Raw genomic sequence first — 22,664 nt, 5'->3', positions numbered from 1 at the left:
CTGTACGAGACGTGAGCAGACATGGTAATGTATAAGAACAACACCCGAGAGGGTTACAAGGAATGTTGGGAGGGGGGACATGGTATTGAATGGAGATAGAAGAAGGAAGAGAAATGTGAAAGGCTTGGGAGGGTGGGAAGAGGGGCTGGGACGTCCTGAAGAGGGTGATTAACTTCCTAGTATCCCACTCAGAGGACTAGAGCCTCTGGTTGGTGTAGTATGGGGGGGATGATGGATAGGATCCTGGGGGAGGGATGGGGTGGGGGGAAGGGGGAGTGGCTGCTAAACTTTGATGATGTAACTGAGGGTCACACACGAATAAGTACGGGAGCCAAGGAATGCTATTGGCTTATATTTAAATAATAGAGCACAATGGGTCACGACTTGAAGATTATATCTTACAATGTAAAGGGACTGAATATGCCTCAGAAGAGGCAGAAACTGAATAGAGAATTGCATCAGCTATAACCACAAATAGTATTCTTGCAAGAGACACACCTGCGGCGTAAGCACGAGCATCTTTTACGATGCCCTGGTTACTCAGGAGTGTACTCTGCGCTTCCTCTGAAACTACAAAAAAGGGAGGGGTGGCGATACTGATTCACTCCTCCACACCGGTGCAGGTTAAACAGATTAAACGGGACCTGAGGGGCCGCTTTATTTATCTTCACATGACACTGAATCAGGTAGATATCACATTAGCATCGATATACGCCCCCAATAGTGGACAGGTGCAATTTTTCACTAAGGTTCGCAACTCCTTGATTGCTTTTGTTAGGGGGACCCTAATAATGGGAGGAGACTTCAATGCAGTGATAAACCCGGGGATAGACCGAACGGGGGCAACAAGGTTTGAGGGGAAAAAGGAGGCTCAGGCGCTAGGGTCATTGGTTTATTCCTTAGGGGTCCTGGACCTGTGGAGGTTGACACATCGGGCAGATAGAGACTATACATTTTACTCACCAGTGCATGAGTCATACTCCAGAATTGACTATATCTTCTTGGATGCTGCATTAGTAGAAAGGGGACCAAATGCTGGGATTGGAAGTATGACACTGTCAGATCACTCCCCAGTGTGGGTAACCCTGCCGAATATACAGGCCGGACAACAAGATAAGAGATGGACCCTAAACACTAGCATTCTGCAAGAGGACGAAGTGCTGGAGGGGTACAAAAAGATGCTAAAAGAATATCTAGAATTAAATGTAGATACAGGCCCAGCATTACATGTTGTTTGGGATACCCTGAAGGCAGTGTCTAGGGGTTATTTTCTACAACAGGCAAGCAAACGCTCAAAGGCGAGGAAGGCACTGATAACAGCCTGCCTGGTCAAAATACAACAATTGGAGAAGCAACATAAAATGAATAGATCGCAGCAGGTGTGGCAGGAGCTATGTATAGAGAGGATGAGGCTGGACGCCATATACTCAGAGCATTTAGAGGTACTAAGAGCTAGGCAGGGGGTACGCTCTTATGAGTTCACTAATAAAGCAGGGCGATTACTGGCTACAAAGATACACAGGCAGAGAGTAGATCGGATTTATCCACCAGGTACGGGATGGGAGTGGTAGCTTGCTGAATCAAACTGAGAAAATACGTCAAAGATTCGGGGAGTATTATCAAGCGCTTTACGAACAGGAAATTAACCCGACACCCGAGGCGGTACATGAGTTTCTGCAGGAATGCGAGCTTCCCAATTTGGCTAGACAGCATAGGGACCTGTTGGAAAAGCAGGTTACCCCACAGGAAATACAAGAGGCAATAAGTAGCTTGCCGTCTTACAAGTCCCCAGGGTTAGACGGTCTCCCTAATGAATTTTATAAGAAGTTTGCTCCCGAGTTAGCGCCGTTGCTTGTGGACCTGTTCAATCAAGTAGAGGAGGGGGAGGTTCTGCCGCTGACTATGAGAGATGCTTGGATAGCGGTGATACCCAAGCCAGAAAAGGATCACACCGAGTGTGGTTCCTTATAGGCCCATATCTGTACTCAATGCCGATGTTAAGATATTGGCCAAGGTACTGGCCAACAGGCTGGCGCCTATACTCCCGACTCTTGTGCACCCAGACCAAGTGGGCTTTGTGGCCCACCGAAAGGCGATGGACAATATCAGGCGTACGGTAGACCTAATGCACCTGACAAAGAGGAATCGGAGGCCCTTGTGTCTCTTGAGTTTAGAAGCAGAGAAAGCCTTCGATCGTGTTCATTGGTCCTTCACGTATAGAGTTCTGGAGGTTTTGGGTTTTGGAGCGAAGTTTATAGGTTGGATACGGGCGTTTTATACCTCGCCAAAAGCATGTGTTAAAATTAATGGAAATTATTCTGGGCTGTTTACATTGCATAGAGGAATGAGGCAGGGTTGCCCCCTGTCTCCTCTTCTATTTGCTATGGTTATGGAACCCTTTGCAGCACGGATACAGCAAGACCCGGGGTTCGTAGGGGCCCAAGTGGCAGAAAGAACGCATAAACTGGCGCTCTATGCAGACGACGCCTCTATATACGACACGGCCTTTGACTACATTCCCTCGGTTTATCCAACTTATAGACGAGTACTCAGTAGTCTCGGGATTCAAAGTGAATATGGCAAAGTCTGAGGCCTTGAATGTAACTATAGATGAGGAAACGGTAACAGAGCTGAAGTCATCATTCCCGTTCAGGTGGGCCCGGGGAAAGATTAGATACTTAGGGGTTAAACTGACGGTACCACTATCAGAGCTTTTCTCGGCAAACTACAAGGGGTTGATAAAGACAATTGCAGAGGACATGGAGAGATGGGGAGAACTAGAGGTATCCTGGTTTGGACGTATAGCTATTATTAAGATGAATGTCCTACCTCGCCTCTTGTATTTATTCCAAGTGCTGCCTGTGAAGGCGCCCAGGCGATTTCTCGCGTCCTTGCAAGATCGTATTGTGCGTTTCGTTTGGGCAGGAAAGCATCCCAGATTGTCGCGAACCTTATTATATCAAGAGAAGAGGAGAGGAGGATTGGGAGTCCCAAATCTTCATTGGTATTACAGGGCAGCTCAGGGAAAGGCAGCTGTAGAATGGTACCAAAACTATCCTGACAGACAGTGAGTCCACTTAGAACAGCACTCCCTTGGAGAGACACCGCTGGGGGCACTTATGTGGTTGCCAAGATCTTTTCGCAAACTGCAAGAAGGTGTATGCCCCTCAGTGGAAGTTACTCTCTACTACTGGGACAAACTATTTCCGGAGAGCAGGTGTGTGCTGTCCCGAATGACACCAATTGCTTATAACCCTTTGTTTCTGCCGGGGAATACTACGGGTGTCTTCACTCGGTGGTATGCAGAGGGAGTGCGAAGGTGGGGTCAACTGTATGATAATAATAACTCTGTACTAACTTTTGCGGCACTAAAGGCGGGGTTCCCCGTGGTGGAGGGCGAAGAGTTTGCATACTGTCAGTTGTCACATTTCCTCCATAATGCAGCAACCAGAAAGGTCATGCAGCGGCAATCACTCCCCTTTGAAGAGATATGTGAAAAATTAACTGGATCCCGAGGGCTCATTGGGAGAATATATAGATGTGTCAGCGTACAGGCTCCAGGACATAGTAGTCACAGGCGGGCGTGGGAAAAGGAGTTGGGAAGGACCATAGAGGAAGTAGAATGGGAGAGTATAGAAAAAAGGGTGGCGGGTATCTCTATACATGTACCGCTCAAAGAAAATGCAGTAAAGGTATTATATAGGTGGTACCTTACCCCGGATCGACTCCAGCGAATATACCCGACGACAACGGGGCTATGTTGGCGGGGATGCAGCCTAAGGGGAACCATGGGGCATATATGGTGGCGTTGTCTTAAAGTTAAGGCATTCTGGAAGGCAGTGCAAGATAGACTCCAGGGTTGGTTGGGATGCTTGATACCTTGGGTCCCTGAGGTGTTTCTTTTCTCTGCACCGGTGAGAGGACTGACATCTTGTCAACAGCAATTGCTGAGACAGGTGACAGCAGTGGCCAGAGTGACAGTAGCGTTGCATTGGAAACAAAGAACAGTCCCCTCAATTACAAGATGGCAAAACAAATTAAAATATGTGTGTGAAATGGAAAGGCTCATAGCCGCACGAAAACATCGGACAAGTCAATGGCACTCAATATGGCAGTTCTTTGTAAATGCAGTTAACTAGAAAAAGAGAGAGAATGTAGTTTATGAGTGTGGAGGACCAGAGAAAGCACTGGGGGAAAGGGAAAGGGGAGGGCTTTGGGGGGGTGGAGTCGGAGGGGGGAGAGAGGGGAGGGCGATAGGCAGGGAATGGGAGGTCACTTACAAATCATAATTAAAAAGTTGAAGTATATTCTGTATTTGATTATGCACGGCAAACTCTACTGTGTATTCTTTGTTATGTAATTGGCACATTGCTATGTGCAAATTTGTATTGAGAATGTGTTAGGTACGCTATGTTCAGAATTAACAATATTCAATAAAGACTTTTAAAAATAAAAAAAATAAAAAGTTTCTCTCACTGGGCTTCTCGAGACACTTGAGTCTGTTTCTTCATATGGAGACACAGACTACAAGTGGCTGGGCTATGGCCGGGCCTAAAGCACTGGATACACGAGTATCAGTACCTGAGATGGTCCGGTTGCACCGAGTACAACATTTGAAGCCACTGGGTGTCTTCGATAACATGGAAGGAAAAACGGCTTTGGCAAAATCAAATGACGTGATTGTGCCAAAAAGAAGAGGGCACAAAAAAGGGAGAAAACCCGGCCGCGTCAAAAATGAAAAACAAAATTTGGAGAAAAGAAACTAAATCAAAAAATAAAAGAAGCAACACTTTTCTTTTTAAACAAAATAAAGAAAAAAATGCAAAAAACCTTGATTCCCGGGCCTAAACGAGGAGCACAGGAGGAACCTACCGCATGCACCTCGTCACTGAAAAAAAGAAACTGAGATGATGTGCGACGGGTGGGAAATCAGTCCCTGCACGCGCACCAGAAGACTCTGGTAAAACTTTTTTTATATTTTGCTTGCAAAATGCCGGTTCCCAGGCCGACATGGACGTCGATCCACATGTGAGAACAAGCAGCCTGCTTGTCCTCCGAGAAAGTACAGATATTACATTATTCTTATATTCCGCAACATCCTCTTCAGTTCCGTGTGGATCACAAAGCAGTTAAAAAAAACAGATATGCTGAGGAACCATATCTGTATAGCTTGCTGGCAAGAGGTGGTAAGAACCTGTTCCCCCTAGCTTGTTCAGGTAATACACTGAAATCTAGTTGTCTATGTGAATGAGTATCACTTGTTGAAGAATACGATCTTGGAAGTCTTGAGAGCGTTCCAGACTGCTCGCAACTCTAGGAGATTGATATGATGTTGTTTTTCCAATGGAGACCAATAACATTGTGTGGAGAGACCATCAAGGTGAGCACCTCAACTCAACCTAAGCAGCATCCGTGGTGAGGACCTTGCTATATGGAAGGGGCTAAAACGGAATACTCCGGATAAGATTCTGCATGGCTGTTGAGTGATTCAAACATGAGCTGAAAGCAATCTCATAGCTTGGGACCACTGAAAGGAGAGTGTCCACTCAGAAATTCGGAAGTGGAGTCGAGCCAATGGTGGATCTGAACATCTGAGTGGCAAGATGCAGTATGTTGTTTGCCCTTGGTTGAGGAAGGAAAGCATGGCACTGAGTAGTAATGAGGAGAGCCACTATGAACTCTAAGGTCTGGACCGCTTGAAGATGTGATTTGGGGTAATTGATCACAAACCTGAGTTCTATAAGCCTTAAAGAAGACAACACGGAGGTATGTGCTGACTCCTGAGAGGCTACCTTGATTAACCAGTCGTCCAGGTAGGGGAAAACATGTATGCCCCTCCTGCGAAGTGCTGCAGTTACTACTATCAGATGGCTCATGAAGACTTGAGGAGACGCCAAGATGAATGGTAAGACCTTGAATCGATAGTGCAGAGTCCCACAGCAGAAGCAAGGAGAACGCGTGTATGCCTTCCTGAGATCTAGAGAGCACTAAAAAGGCAAGAGTTTGACACGCTGAGAAAATATATATTTTTTTTAACCCTCTCTGCTCTGTGGAAAACAAGAGACTGCTGGTCCCACACTCAAGCATCGGGTGGAAATGTACCGACGCATGCAAGTTGGGGGCACTGCCTCAAAGATTTAAAGTGAAAATGCACTTGGCAGTGATCGCACCAGGCTCCATGGATGTCACCCACATGTGAGATTATGTCTGCTTGTCCTTGAAGAATGATGACTACCAAACCTGTCCTGGAGGGACCCCACCATGCAGTCAGGTTTTCAGGCTATCCAGAAAGAACAAACGTGAAAAAATCTGCATACAATGGAAACAAGACAAATACCCTGCTTGTTGGTGTAATACATGGCAACCTGCTTGTCCGTTTGAATGAACACCGCAGCTCCAGCAGATTGATCTGGAGAACTGTTTCCTGGGTGGACCAAGCACCTTGAGTGTGAAGCCCATCTACAAGAGCTCCTCAACCCAGGGGCAATACATCCATCATCAGCCCTGAGGTATCCCTTCTAAGTCTGAAAATGCATAAAAAATAGGAGTAGAGAGAAAGTACCGCCACTCTGAGAACCATTTCGAGCAACAGGTAAGCCAAGTCATTAGAAGTTGCTTCATTAGGGAAGGCAAGCACGGGGCCAAAGTCAAGATTTGCTGTTTGGGTACCCACATTACGGCCCACAAGGGGATCCCCCCCCCCCCCCAATATACGCCTGTTCCATACAGAGCCACGGCTTAGGCTCACCTTAGTTGTATTGCCATATGATATAACTCAAAATTGGGGACTCCCGTGCCCATCCCCTTTACCATTTTCGTCACCCTTCTCTTTTTTTCCCCCTTTATTTTTCTTTTATTTTTTTTATTAGCATTTCAACATAAATACAAGCCCACTCTTCAATAGGAAATACAGAAAAGAGGCATATCTACTATAACAAAACTCACCCTCAACGTTCTGAGGACACTGACATCAGTGAAGCTAAGCCCCGACTTCCTTCAAAAAGATTCAAAGGTTCGTGGTGGTGAAGCCACCAAAATCGCTCTGGGCCCCGCCCTCGAGGGCGAAGCAATGGCAGAACAACAAAGGGGTTGGCAGGGAGGCGGGGGGGAATTGCTCTGGGCCCCGCCCTCGCGTCAAACGTCATGACGTTGGGGGCGGAACAATGGCAGAACGACGAAGGGGTTGGCCGGGGGGGGGGGTGTTGGCGACGAAAACCTTGCTAGCGCCCGTTTCATTTGCTCTGAAACGGGCCTCTTTTACTAGTAGTGTAATATAAACAAATTATCCATAAGAAAAATAAACCATGTGTACACAATTATTTCCTCACGACAATATCATACATAAATTTTCCCCACCATACAAAACATACATTCATACTTCTACATTTACATAAATATGCAATCCTTCCACAATGTGACATATTTTTCAGACTTGCAGCGAAAGCGCCATTTTGCAGATGCCTGTAGAGCAAGAGCAGCTCTGCACATGCAGCTGACATTATATTTAAGTTAAACCCCTGATGATGCCTTCAGGTGAAACGCAATTTGTGCGTAGGGTTTGACGGAGAAGTAAGCTGATATTATATCAACAGTCGGTGGTTTTCACAGAGTGACAGTTAGTTGGATTTTTATCCAGAATATTCAAACACAGGATTATCAAGGGTAGCATTTACAAATCTGTTTGAACATAGAAATTGGAACCGTGAACAAGGTTTGAAGGTACTCAGTGACGGACATTTCAACGGAACTATATAACAAGAGCCGAGTCAGGGCTGAAGATAAGAACATTGTTATATTGCACGGAGGAACTGCGACATAATTAGGGCTATTGACTTTTAGCGGGACTTTGATAAGAATTGAATACAGAGTATTTGTGTACCCTGGCAAGTCTGAAAAATGTGTCACATTGTGGAAGGATTGTATATTTATGTAAATGTAGAAGTATGAATGGATGAATGTATGTTTTGATTGTATGGTGGGGAAAAATTCTCTCTCTATATAAAACGCACCTCCAACATTCTAATGAAGCCTCACTTTCCCAACGTTCTAAAGTGAGGCGGCAGAGACCACTTTTTGAACATCAGTGTTTGCCCCGCCCACGCGCTGCTGATTGGCTGTGCCTCAAGTGATGCACACAAAGTACGGTTCCACCTCCCAAACACTCACATGGACTTAGAAACCACCAAGCCTTTGAATGGGACCGGTGCTGCAGAGGAGCAGGAGTGGGACAGCGAAGGAAATGCAGCGGCGTTCAGGAAAAAAAAAACAAACACACACGAGTCCCGCCCCTTCCTGAGGAGGGGGTAGCTACCAGCACGGGGACCAACCGCGAGGAAAGCGCGGACGAAGAACACCACTAAACAACCACTACATCGCGGACCTTACTCTGCAAGCTGTTCATGTGGTGAGTCTCCAAGCCGGCGTTCAGTGCCTACAACAGAGACTTCCAAACACATGCGCCCTCAGCCCCGCCCCCCCTACAGAACGCCACCCACATTCCACACTAAAACCAAACCAACCCCCCCCCCCCCCAAAAAAAAAACCCACCCAAACGGAAACCTCCGGCGCCCAACCCCCCCCCTAAAAAAACAGATCACAGCCCACCTGAGTGCCCAGCTGAAATCAGTGCCTACAAGGAGACCTCCAGACACATGCGCCCTCAGCCCCGTCCCCCCCTACAGAACACCACCCACATTCCACACTCGAAAAAAACCCATATCTACTCCTACTGCCTGCCTGCAACGGATCCCTCTGGTTTCAACAAAAATACAAGTGCCTACAAATACCACATCAGAGTGCCCTGCTGAATTAAGATTACTGTATCACACTCACACGCAGAGAATCACCCCCTACCAGCCACAAAAACCCCCCACATCTAATATGGACAATCAGCATCACTCACTAACACACATACATACAACCAAACTGCCCACCACCCAAAATGCCACACACTGCCATGGACAGACAACATCTTGCTTTCACACTCATACACACACACTCCCTCCCCCAAACCCCTTAATACAAAAACTGAAACAGTAAAAACCTACATCTCTCTCTTACAAACACCCACAGACTCCCATAATCCCCCCCCAAAAAAAAACACAAACACTCATACAGAACAACCCTACCCCACAAACACCCCCCTACAAACACCCCCCCACAAAATGGCACACACACCCACAGACACCCACAACCCCCCTCAAAACCACAAACACTCATACAGAACAACGCTACCCTACCCCACAAACACCCCTCCCCCCCAAAAAAAAATAGCATACACCCATAGACCCCCACAACCCCCCCTCAAAACCACAAACACTCATACAGACTTTACAACTTTAAAAAAACTCTTTTTCTTTTAAAAAAAAAAATATATCCCTTAATATCAAACAGAAAAAAAAATAAAAAAAAAAACCACATGCTAGCGCCCGTTTCATTTGTTTTGGTAACGGGCCTTTTTTACTAGTATATAATATTGTCATGAGGAAATAATTGTGTACACATGGTTTTGAAATGCACATAAAATAAATGCATAGAGAAATTTATAATAGCAGTGGTGGTTACTTATGAGCATATGGTACAAGTAAAAAAGTGACCGGTAATAAGCTGGAGCTCAGGATTTAGTGTAATTTTTAAGAAAAATAAACTATACACTTCTGCTCTTAAGTAGTCCACTAAAAGGACAGTAAGGAAGAGAACAAAGAAAACTGCAGGAAGCTGAAAAAACATGAAAAAAGAATCTAATTCAGGCTAACTGGTACCAGGCTATCACTTTAATCAAGCTTATCTATCCAAGAATCACATCAGAGACTTTGAAAAAAAAAAAAAAAAAAAGGTCAAACCACTGATTCCCCAGAGGCAAATTTCTTCACATTAAGAAAGGATTTCAGTTGTTAAGGAATGAAGAATATAACAGCACAGAGAGGGTCCAAAGTACAGACTAAAGTCCAAACAACAACAAAAAGCATCAAGAGCCATCAGAAAGGGGACACAGTTCCTTTAATCTTGTAAACCAATATTCCAGAGTGGACCCACTGAAGGCTCTTGGTGTTTTAAGGAATGAAGAAAATGTGGAGGGGCATAATCGAAAGGGACACCCAAGATTTTCTGAGGACGTCCTCGCAGGACATCCCCGTGAAGGGGCGGGGAAATCCGTATTATCGAAACACAATAGACGTCCATCTTTCGTTTCGATAATACGTTCGGGGAAGCCCAAATCTGGAAATTTAGATCGACCTTAGAGATGGTGGTCCTTAGACTTCGTCGTTTCTGATTTTCGGCGATAATGGAAACTGAAGACACCCATCTCAGAAAGTGGGAGGCGCCAACATTCGTAGTGCACTGGTCCCCCTCATATGCCAGGACACCAACCGGGCACCCTAGGGGGCACTGCAGTGGACTTCAGAAATTGCTCTCAGGTGCACAGCTCCCTTACCATGTGTGCTGAGCTCCCCCCCCCCCCCCCCAAAAAAAAACCCACAACTGTACACCACTACCATCGTCCTTATGGGTGAAGGGGGACACCTACATGTGGGTACAGTGGGTTTCTGGTGGATTTTGAAGGGCTCACATTTACCACCACAAGTGTAACAGGTGGGGAGGGGGGATGGGCCTGGGTCCGCCTGTCTGAAGTGCACTGCACCCACTAAAACTGCTCCAGGGACCTGCATACTGCTGCGATGGACCTGAGTATGACATTTGAGGCTGGCAAAAAATATTTTTAAATAATTTTTTTGAGGGTGGGAGGGGGTTAGTGACCACTGGGGGAGTAAGGGGAGATCATCCCCGATTCCCTTTGGTTGTCATCTGGTCAGTTCGAGCACCTTTTCGTGGCTTGGTTGTAACAAAAAAAGGACCAAGTAAAGTCGTCCAAGTGCTCATCAGGGATGCCCTTCTTTTTCAATTATGGGTCGAGGACGCCCATGTGTTAGGCATGCCCAAGTCCCGCCTTCGCTACGCCTCCAACACGCCCCAGGGAACTTTGGTCATCCCCGCGACAGAAAACAGTCGGGGATGCCCAAAATCGGCTTTCCATTATGACGATTTGGGCGACCCTGGGAGAAGGACGCCCATCTTCCGATTTGTGTCGAAAGATGGGCGTACTTCTCTTTCGAAAATAAGCCTGATATTGTGCATTATTAAATTTTACGATATTTACAAGGGAATCTTAAATGAAAAGCTGCACCTATAGAGACAGTTTCTTGACACATTGCAAGAAATACTTTACGTCTCTCCTAGGTAACCTGGGAAAGATCAGGAAAAATCCAACCCTTATGACTTTCAAACATCTTTGAAGCTTTCCTAAAGTATATCTGCATCAATGAGTTTAGGTCTTGTTTGAATACAAAAGAAACAAGTAAAGTAGCCCCCACAGCAACTGCAGACTGAAGAACTCCTGAAGAATCTAACCTATCTACTGAGCCCAAAGAGGCATCCAAATTAGGTCCCAAAGTTCCCACAAGTACCAAATCGTTTCTCATAGGTAAAAAGTAATTTTTTCCGATAGGTGGTAGTGCTTCAAGCAGGTAATCCAAAACTTCTACAATTCATTTATTACATTTGTATCCCACATTTTCCCACTTATTTGTAGGTTCAATGTGGCTTACATAGTACCGGAGAGGCCTTTGCAGGCTCCGGTGTGAACAAATACAGGGTGATATTGTGGTAAGATCAAGTTCATTTGGCACAGCCACATTAGGGAATCGGAGAACGGAAGAGTTGTGTTATGTATGTTACGTGCTTTAGTTTGGTTGTGTTGCAGGGATTAGGCATTTAAGTTGGATCGGTAGAGTATGCCTTTTTAAACAGGTTGTTTTTTTTATTGATTTCTGGAAGTTTAGATGGTCATATGCCATTTTCAAGGCTTTTGGTAATGCGTTGCACAGTTGTGTGCTTATGTAGGAAAAACTAGATGCGTAAGTTGTTTTGTATTTAAGTCCTTTGCAGCTTGGGTAGTGCAGATTTAGAAAAGATCGTGTTGATTCGGATGTATTTCTAATTGGTAAGTCGATCGTCTGTCATGTAACTCGGGGCTTCTCCGTAGATGATTCTGTGAACCAGGGTGCAGATTTTGAAGGCGATGTGTTCTTTGATTGGGAGCCAGTGTAGTCTTTCGCGAAGGGGTTTGGCGCTTTCAAATCGCGTTTTACCAAATATAAGCCTAGCTGCCATGTTTTGAGCGGTCTGAAGTTTCTTTAAAGTTTGTTCTTTACATCCCGCATAAATTCCATTGAAGTAATCTAAGTGGCTTAGTACCATTGATTGTATCAAGTTGCGAAATGTTTCCCTCGGGAAGAATTGCTTCACGCGTTTGAGTTTCCACATTGAGTGGAACATTTTCTTTGTTGTGGATGCCGTACCTTTTCTAATTCTGCTATATATTTTTTTTGAGGTGCAGTGACCAGAACTGCACACAGCATTTGAGGTGGGTTGCACCATGGAGTGATAAAGGCATTATAACATTCTCATTTTTGTTTTCCATTCCTTTCCAAATAATTCCTAACATTCTATGTGCTTTCTTAGACACCGCTGCACAGGGTTTCAGTGTATCATCAATGATGACACCTAGACTCTTTTCCTGGGAGGTGACTCCAAATATGGGGACTCCTACTCCGCCAGTATCATGCACACAAGCACTATGTAAAAGGGAAAGGCCTTGGGAGGGGCTCACTAGGCCTTCCAAGAGAGGATCCCCATTCATCCAACTGCAGCGCTGAGATCGAAAGCTGCAATGCTTCCTTGATGGCATCAATGAGGCAAGGCAGCTCTTCCTTCCCAAACAGCCGAATAATCGAGTGCACCTCCTCTGCTGCCTCGAGAGGTTCCCGCATCCGATGCAAAATCTTCCAGCAGGATGGATGTGTTCAGGGAACTGGTGCACTCAGGGGGAGGAGAGGTAAATCCCATCCCCACCCCCCAAGGCCCAGGAGCAGCACTGTCACACACAAGGGCTTCCTTAATGAGAATTAAATACCACACTCTGCATCTACTCTGGAGTGGGCCCCCCACTACCAGCCCTGATGGGGTCAAGTGGGAGCAGGCCCATCACAAGATCTTCCCTCCCTCAGGGACTGCTGCACCTGCTTGTGTAGTACCGACAAGGGAGCTGAGAAAATGGTTGACTTTCACTCCAAGTCTGTCAGGATCATGTGTCTCGCAAACTGGTCAGAGGCAGGAGTAGCAGCCCACAACTAAGACTCACCTAAGTCCCCACCCCTCCCAAGCTATTTCCATTGAAGGAACATGGCCCATTGCAAGCCAGGCAAAGGGAGCCAGCAGCTGTGCAGAGCTACTGGTTCTGGCAGGCAATGAAGAGTCTGTTGGTTGTCATACCCAAGCACATTGTCGGCCTGCCCAGGCTGGTGCACTCCTGCCTACAGCCAAGCACTCTCCAGGCACCCACAGTTTCCCTGGGCTCACATGGTGGCTGTTTTTTCCCCCTCACCCCCAAAGACTCTAAATCAGGCTCTCTCTTTTTCCTTTTTAAACTTCATTTCTCTGAACAGCAGGGAAATAAAGTTAAGCTAGGAAGCCCAAATCCTCTAACCTTTTTTTTTGTGTGTGTGTGTGTGTGTGACTTAGACTACCAGAGCTGCAGGGTGTCCCTGAGGAGGGCAGGAGGCAGAGCAAGGAGGGGCATGGGGACCCAAACCTCCACAAGCAAGGGCATGAGTGAAGCTGTTAGGCTTGATCACAGTGTTAGGCCAAAGAACCTGTGCACCGGGGAGCTAGGCCTAGGACCAGCACCAGCCCAAATATTCTTACCATAAGCTGAAGGTAGAGAAATAATGGAAAGCTCCAGCAGAGCACCAGCCTATATCCTGGTGATGTCCTACCATTTGCTGGTAGGAAAGAGAACACAATCCCACTTATCCAGACTGGTGTGGCTGGGACACTAAGGAAAATGTATTTAGATGGGTCTAACAGGCACTGAATGTATAATCTTTAATGGCAGAACTGTGCTATGCAGTACATTGCATTAAATACCAACTACCAGTTAAAAAAAAAAAAGACAACAACCAAACAATCTCAGTGATTACCTTAGGACTGTAGGTTTTAAAAACTCCTTCATATATACCACCATTTCTCACTTGTACTTCACATTTTGATCCCTATAAATGTAAAACAAAAAATGATATTTTCATTTTCTTGGCTCTGGCTATCTAAAGTACTGTTGTACAAAAACCAGATCAAGCTGTGGTATACCTTTCACAATCTTCACAAAGCATGAAAAAGTAAATGTAATATTACTCACATATTAAAGTTTTTTTTCCCCCCAGTTAGTCGCTTTCTGTGTTTAATGCAGGAAGGGGTTCCACTTTTATTAGCAGGAACTGAAGACTTATTTTCTTCAAAAATACTCTATGCAGTTCCATGGAGGTAGTAACAAATCCTCAGCTAAAGAATTCATTATGGGTATTTAAAAAAAGCCCCTTATATCCTATTCATTTTTCTATAGTTTACCATTAAAAAAACATGCCAGTGTAGTATAGCAATTATGGCGAACTGAACAACACTGGACAGTGCAATTCTGCTCGACACTCACTGTCAGACCTTTTGGTTAATACTTAACTTTATTGTACTCAACCTTTTAGACTGCAAACTCTTCATGGTAGATATAGTTGTCTTATAAATTATCCTATAATGTGTTATGTGTACTAGCTGTGCTGTACAAATATTTTTATTACTAGATTTTAAAACTGCCAAATATTTCAATACTCTCCATTCTACTCTTATTTTCTTGTATTTTGCCCTCTGTGAAACTGTTTAACTAGAAGTTCCACCTGCTACTCTTCTACCAGGCACCGATAGAGGTCAAAATGCAAAAATGATGAGAACAAGAATAAGAAGTACCCTATGAAACTACAGATATATACTGCAACTGAAACATTGCTATAAAGATTTAATTTTCCCCTGGGGGAATCAATAGAAATCAAACAAAATAATTTACATTATGAAAAGATATAGTCCTAACCACTTCCACACAAAAGGCACAAAAATCAGTTTTAAGTGTATAGCTTCAATGGTACCCTATCAAAAAATAAAAATAAAAAAGTTAGGACAAGTAGGAGCAGCAGAACACCTTTTTGGATGGAGGGGTAAAATAAACCTCTGGCCCTGCTGCCAAGCACTCTAGGTGGTGGTGCTATTATATGCAAATTGGTAGGGCATGGTATAGTATCAATGGCCTATGTGGCATAATGACACGTTTTCCCTCTTTTCATGTGTCCTTCCCCCACCTTCCCTGCACACAGAGCTAGAGACCAGCCCAGGGAACAATGGTGACAGTAACAGCACAAGCAGACTATTAAGATGCACAGAGCCATCAGCTCAAATTCCTCTGGCAGATGATCAAGAGCTGAGGGCTCCAGCAGTCAGCCCAATCCTGACCCCACCTCTACCAAGGGACTTAGGATTGGCCTTAACATTTTGTAAGCTTCTGTCCACAGGGAAAGGGACATTACATGATGGGGAGAATTCTTCAAGCCTCACTCCCGCCCACCTGACTTGCCAGAACTAAACTGTGTTATACAAATGGCAAGACAGATAAAAATGGACCCTCAACAACAGGTGCTACTGACAGTTGCAAAATGCACCTAATAGAAAATAAGCAAATAAATACAAATCTTGAAGTTTTGCAAAAGAAAGGTCTTTTTTTGGTTATGGTGCAATTAGTATCTAGAATTCTTTACCTTTGAACATTTTCTAATTTTGACTTATATGGAATTTAGAAAGATGCTGCACACACACTTTTTTGCCAAGTTTGTATGCACCAATTGTTAATTTTTGTATCTGTTATTTAACCAAAAATTAGTTCTTACCTGATAATTTTCTCTCATTTAGTTGCAACAGATTAATCTAGAGACCTGTGGGTTGGTGTCCATCTACCAGCAAGTGGAGATAGAGAGCACCAATCTGCCCTGTGCATATAGGACATGATGATGACTGGCAAGTCAATATATCTCGTACCAAAGCAAAGGAAAGGGAGCCAAAGCACTCCTTCACAGACATGCCTCTTACACAACAGCAATGAATGGAACCTTTAAAAAAAGAAGAAATACACAAAAGACAACTCCCCCACCCCCACCTCCGGAACCCAGCAGCAAAACCCAGCACAGGACAAAAAGAATAGGGTGGGACTCTGGATTCATCTGCTACAACTAAAGGAAAGAAACTTATCAGAAAATACAATTTTTCATTCCTTAGAGTCAGCAGCAGATGAATCCAGAGACCTGTAGAATGTAGCAGAGCAGTATCTAAACAGGGTGGGCAGAAGGAAGTCAGGAAGAAATAACTGCAGATCTAAAAGCAGAATCCACCTGGGCTGAAATATCTACTCAATAATGTCTGACAAAGGTGTGCATGGAGGGCCAAGTAGCTGCCCTACAAATCTTTCCCACATTCCCCATTCTTCAGGTTTCCTCCCAAGAGGACGTCAAAGCACGCATTGAACGAGCCTTCAGCCGCTTCGAAAGGGAACGGCCAGCCAAAACACAGGCCACAGAGATAGCCTCTCATAACCAATGAGCAACAGTGGGCTTCGAAGCAGCTTCTCCTTTGCGAGGACCCGCGAAAAGCACACGAGAAGATCCAACCGATGAAAGTCGTTAGTAGCTTCCAAATACCAAATCAGAGTACAGCGAACATCCAGACAGCACAATCAGTGAAATTCCTTCGGATACTGATTCACGCCAAAGGAAGGCAGAAACAATGGCTGATTAAGATGAAAGGTGGAAACCACCTTTGGGAGGAACGAAGGTACGTCTGAACAGTCAATCCTACGTCCGAAAAACAAAAGGAAGGGGTCTCTACAAGAGAGCACCTGAAGCTCTGACATCCTGCGGGCTGAAGAAATGGCCACCAGAAAAACTGCACTAAGAGTGATATCTTTCACTGTGGTGGAGCAAAGAGGCTTGAAGGGAGGAGCCTGAGGCACTCACAGAACCAGATTCAGGCTCCAACTCGGATAAGGTCAAATAAGTGGAGGCCTAAGACAGGCGACCCCTTTAAGGAACAGACTATATCTAGATGAGAAGCCAGAGGAAGACTAGCAATGTGACCGTGATAGTAGGCAAGAGCAGAGACCTGTACTCTCAGTGAGCTGGCAGCTAAACCCTTCTGTAGCCCAGACTGCAGAAAGGCTAAGATATGCAACAATGAAGTCTGAAAGAGTGAAACTGCCCCCTCAGAGCACTAGGCCTCAAAAATGCGCCAGAGCCATGTGTAAGCCGCCAAGGTGGATCACTTTTTGGCTTGAAGCAGAGTAGTGATAACAATAATAACCTAACTCAACTTCGTCCGCTCAAGAGCCAAGCCATAAAACCAAAGTGGGACGGATCCTCCATGAGGACTGGCCCCTGCCACAGAAGATCCGCGGTCAAAGGAAGGTGGAACATCGTGTCCACCACCAGACTGATCAGATCTGCAAACCATGGGTGTCTAGGCCAATCGGCCCGATGAACCTGAACCCATCGTAGGACCCTGCCGATCAATGGCAAAGGGGGGAAAACAAAGAAGAATCTTCTCTGGCCACGGTTGATGTAGAGCATCCAGCCCTTCCATGCCACGCTCCCTTCTTCTGCTGAAGAACCGACGAGCCTTGGCATCGACGCTCGTCGCCATCAAGTCCATGGCTGGAGTCCCCAGCGTCGAACAATCAAGTGAAAGACCACTGGCGAGAGTTCCCATTCACCTGGATCCAGAGTGCTACAGCTGTGAAGGTCAGCCTGTATATTGTCCACCCTGGCGATGTGGGCCATGGACAACTGCTGAAGGTGATCCTTCACCCAACAGTGGAGCAAGTCCACCTCCTTGGTCAGCAGAGGACTGCGAGTGTGACCCCCTGATGGATGATATAAGAAACTGCGGCCATGTTGTCCGAGAAGACCCAAACCAGTTTCCAGCAGAGAAGATCCTGAAAGACCAGAAGTGTCTTGCAAATCGCTCAAAGCTCCAATCAACTGATGGACCAGAACGCCAAAGGTCCTGTGTGTACTGAGAGAGACAATGTGCTCCCCCCATCCCGAGAGACTGGCATGTGATTAGCAACGTCTAGTCAGGAGCCAACAAAGGAACACTTGACGTCAAATTGCTGAATTGGAGCCGCAGGCACGCCAACAGTTGCCAAAGCAGTAGCCTCTCGTAGTCTTCCAACACATGGGACCAACAACTCAACAAGGACTGTTGTAGGGGTCACATGTGTGCACAAGCCCACAAGAACACTTTCAGGTTCGCTGTCATCGACCTCAAAACCTGGGTATAATTTCACAACTTGAGGGCAGGATCCCGGAGTAAAAGCCAAATTTGTCTCCGAAGTTTGATTTGTCTCCGCTGGGGCAAAAAAAAACCCCGGCCCTGTGCCACGTCGAAGAGCACCCCAAGGTATTCCAGGTGCTGGGAAAGGACGAGGTGACTCTTGGGCGCATTGATTATCCAGCCTAAGGACTGCAGAAGGGATACCATTGGAGACGTGGCTCACAAACTGCCCTGGAACGAGGGAGCTCAAATTAGTCAGTCGTCCAAACAGGGATGAACTCGAATGCCTTCCTGCCACAATGCGGCTGCCATTACTACCATCACCTTTGAAATGGTGGGCAGAGCCATGGTCAGGCCAAAAGGAAGGACCTGAAATTGGAAATGCTGATCCAGAATCACAAAGCGTAGAAACTTCTGATGATGCAGCCAGATGCGCATGTGTAAGTAGACCTCCTTCAGATTCAAAGCCGTCAGAAATTCCCCAGGCTGAACCACTGCGATGATCAAGCGAAGTTTCCATGAGAGTGATGAACTCAAAGAGACTTGTTCACCCAACGAAGGTCCAGGATCGGACGAAAGAATCCGCCTTTCCTGGGAACCACAAAGTAGATGGAGTAACGTCCTAGACCACACTCCACCTGAGGAATGAGGACCACAACGCCCAGTTGAAGGAGCTGCATTGGAGTGGAATAAACAGCCTGTCGCTTTTGAGGAGCAGTGCACGGGGATGCCAAGAAAAAAATCTCTTGACAGGGGAGAAAAACTCAAGCTTGTAACCGTCTCGAACAAGCTCTAAGATCCACTGGTCTGTTGTCAGTTTGGCCCATTCCTCATAATAGCAGGACAACCTCCATGTCTACTAAGGAGCAATCATCTGAAAACCTATCTAAAATGCTCTCGGACCACCGAAAACAAGCTCAACCTACCAAAGAACCACAGACAGCTGCTTGGACTGCCAGCACTGAAAAATCAAAGGAAGATTTTAGAAGAGACTCTATGCCAATCTTGTATATCTTTCAGAGCTGTGTCACCATCAACAGGGACAGTATTGCACTTAGTAACCGCAGAAACCATATAATCAACTACAGGAGGCTTAAGAAGAGCCTTGTCTGGATACAGAACTGGGTATAAGCGAATCATGGACCTAGAAAGACGAAAAGGAGCATCTGTCACGTCCCACTGTGCTTGAATGATGTCCCTGAAATCTTGGAGCACTGGAAAAGTTTTACCAGCCTTCCTAATGCCCTTGAGTAAAAGATCCACCTTATGCTCCTGAATTACCCCTGAATCCTTGTCAAAGTTTAATGTAGAAGTGACCAAAACTATAAGCTCTTACAAATCCTCCTTATGAAAAATCCTTACAACAGAAGGAACTTCACCAGGCATGAGAGAATCTGCTACTGGATCTGCAGGAGCTGCTTCCTCAGAAAAATCTGTTTCTTCTACTCCAAGACCTTCCTCTAGGAAAGGCATCTCAGGATCAAACTCCATATCAGCCTCTTCGTCTACAGCACAGGAAACTCTAGGTTGTTTGAGAGACCCCTCGGGAGAGAGCGCTGTAGAAGGATCAGATTTGTGCATCAAAAACACTTTATACATTTGCAAAAAACAACTCGGGAGGAAAGCCTCCTTAAACGTCTGCCCCCTGAGACATCCCCTGTACCAAAGACATGTCTAAGGACTGTTGTGCAGCTAAAGAAGAGAGGTTTGACGCTGAGAAGTATGGCTACAAAATGGCAGTGCTTCCTGCCAAAACCAAAGACCGAACAGCTGTTTGCACCGGAGACGAAAGCACGGATCCTGATACAGTTCCCGACTCTGAAAAAGTTGTTGGAACCTCCTTGGTGGTATAAAATTTGCAAATGCCAGACGCCATAAGCCCCCTGCGCTGGCATACTACACAATGCCGCAACTTCTCCGCGATTATATTTAGAGCATGCCTCTTTTTTTTCCCCCCACAAGAAATAGTAAAGAGTTTCCAAACGAGCAGAGGAACTACTAATTACCGCTGCAATATAAGTCGCAGGAAGCCCAAAACTGAGCTGCTTTGCTCATTTGGCAATTTTGTGGGGTTTTTTGTGGTTGGTTGGTTGGTTGTTTTTGGTTTTTTCACCACAGCGAAGCAATGCGGTTGTCTCTCCCTGTCCTTAGAACACCCTTCCCTCGAAGGGTCTGAGGTTAGTGCTAAACAGATAATCAAATTTTCAGTAAATTGCTCTAAGAAGAGAAGTTGGGAGGTAGTTGTGGGGGAAGGAACCCAGGCCACTCGAGTATAACACCCCCGCAGGCCTCAGCCTCCGTTATCAACAAAACTTGCCTGTTCTTTTTAACGATTTCACAGAAGAAAATAGAGCTGAAATAATATACATTTATATATACATTTTTAAAACAGAAAAGGGGAAGAAAATAGTTAAATATTAAACAAGAAGAACAGGAGACTGAAGGGCTCACCACCTTTCACCTGCTGGAGACTGAGAATACTGGATCTTACTATATAGCTAGATAGGGCTCTTATTGGCTGTCACGAGTCAGGATTCTGACGCCACCTGCTGGAAGGAATGCACAACCCATCAGTTATCTTTCTGGGTCGGTCCGGAGGGCCAATACATATATATACATACACACACATACATACATATACATATATATATATATATATATATATATATATATGTATGTATGTGTGTGTATGTATATATATGTATTGGCCCTCCGGACCGACCCAGAAAGATAACTGATGGGTTGTGCATTCCTTCCAGCAGGTGGCGTCAGAATCCTGACTCGTGACAGCCAATAAGAGCCCTATCTAGCTATATATATATATATATATATATATATATATATATATATATATATATATACAGTGGTGGAAATAAGTATTTGATCCCTTGCTGATTTTGTAAGTTTGCCCACTGACAAAGACATGAGCAGCCCATAATTGAAGGGTAGGTTATTGGTAACAGTGAGAGATAGCACATCACAAATTAAATCCGGAAAATCACTTTGTGGAAAGTATATGAATTTATTTGCATTCTGCAGAGGGAAATAAGTATTTGATCCCCCACCAACCAGTAAGAGATCTGGCCCCTACAGACCAGGTAGATGCTCCAAATCAACTCGTTACCTGCATGACAGACAGCTGTCGGCAATGGTCACCTGTATGAAAGACACCTGTCCACAGACTCAGTGAATCAGTCAGACTCTAACCTCTACAAAATGGCCAAGAGCAAGGAGCTGTCTAAGGATGTCAGGGACAAGATCATACACCTGCACAAGGCTGGAATGGGCTACAAAACCATCAGTAAGACGCTGGGCGAGAAGGAGACAACTGTTGGTGCCATAGTAAGAAAATGGAAGAAGTACAAAATGACTGTCAATCGACAAAGATCTGGGGCTCCACGCAAAATCTCACCTCGTGGGGTATCCTTGATCATGAGGAAGGTTAGAAATCAGCCTACAACTACAAGGGGGGAACTTGTCAATGATCTCAAGGCAGCTGGGACCACTGTCACCACGAAAACCATTGGTAACACATTACGACATAACGGATTGCAATCCTGCAGTGCCCGCAAGGTCCCCCTGCTCCGGAAGGCACATGTGACGGCCCGTCTGAAGTTTGCCAGTGGACACCTGGATGATGCCGAGAGTGATTGGGAGAAGGTGCTGTGGTCAGATGAGACAAAAATTGAGCTCTTTGGCATGAACTCAACTCGCCGTGTTTGGAGGAAGAGAAATGCTGCCTATGACCCAAAGAACACCGTCCCCACTGTCAAGTATGGAGGTGGAAATGTTATGTTTTGGGGGTGTTTCTCTGCTAAGGGCACAGGACTACTTCACCGCATCAATGGGAGAATGGATGGGGCCATGTACCGTACAATTCTGAGTGACAACCTCCTTCCCTCCGCCAGGGCCTTAAAAATGGGTCGTGGCTGGGTCTTCCAGCACGACAATGACCCAAAACATACAGCCAAGGCAACAAAGGAGTGGCTCAGGAAGAAGCACATTAGGGTCATGGAGTGGCCTAGCCAGTCACCAGACCTTAATCCCATTGAAAACTTATGGAGGGAGCTGAAGCTGCGAGTTGCCAAGCGACAGCCCAGAACTCTTAATGATTTAGAGATGATCTGCAAAGAGGAGTGGACCAAAATTCCTCCTGACATGTGTGCAAACCTCATCATCAACTACAGAAGACGTCTGACCGCTGTGCTTGCCAACAAGGGTTTTGCCACCAAGTATTAGGTCTTGTTTGCCAGAGGGATTAAATACTTATTTCCCTCTGCAGAATGCAAATAAATTCATATACTTTCCACAATGTGATTTTCCGGATTTAATTTGTGATGTGCTATCTCTCACTGTTACCAATAACCTACCCTTCAATTATGGGCTGCTCATGTCTTTGTCAGTGGGCA

The 22,664-nt window shown here is 45.5% G+C and overlaps 1 protein-coding gene across 7 annotated transcripts in view; it reads right to left on the bottom strand.

Annotated features, from left to right (window-relative positions):
- Window positions 1-22,664, bottom strand: part of ATXN2 (ataxin 2) — a 401,010-nt gene that overhangs the window by 307,631 nt on the left and 70,715 nt on the right. For 6 of the 7 annotated variants that reach the window (XM_030217312.1, XM_030217310.1, XM_030217313.1 and 3 more), the window contains exon 4: window positions 14,040-14,111. The exons of the other annotated variant lie outside the window; for it this stretch is intronic. In XM_030217312.1, coding sequence (XP_030073172.1) covers window positions 14,040-14,111 — 72 coding nt within the window. The remainder of the gene's footprint in view (window positions 1-14,039; window positions 14,112-22,664) is intronic. 7 annotated transcript variants of the gene reach the window in all.

This window comes from Microcaecilia unicolor, chromosome 11 (genome assembly GCF_901765095.1).
Source record: "Microcaecilia unicolor chromosome 11, aMicUni1.1, whole genome shotgun sequence".
Taxonomy (NCBI): domain Eukaryota; kingdom Metazoa; phylum Chordata; class Amphibia; order Gymnophiona; family Siphonopidae; genus Microcaecilia; species Microcaecilia unicolor.
This window is presented reverse-complemented; position numbering and strand designations above follow the sequence as displayed.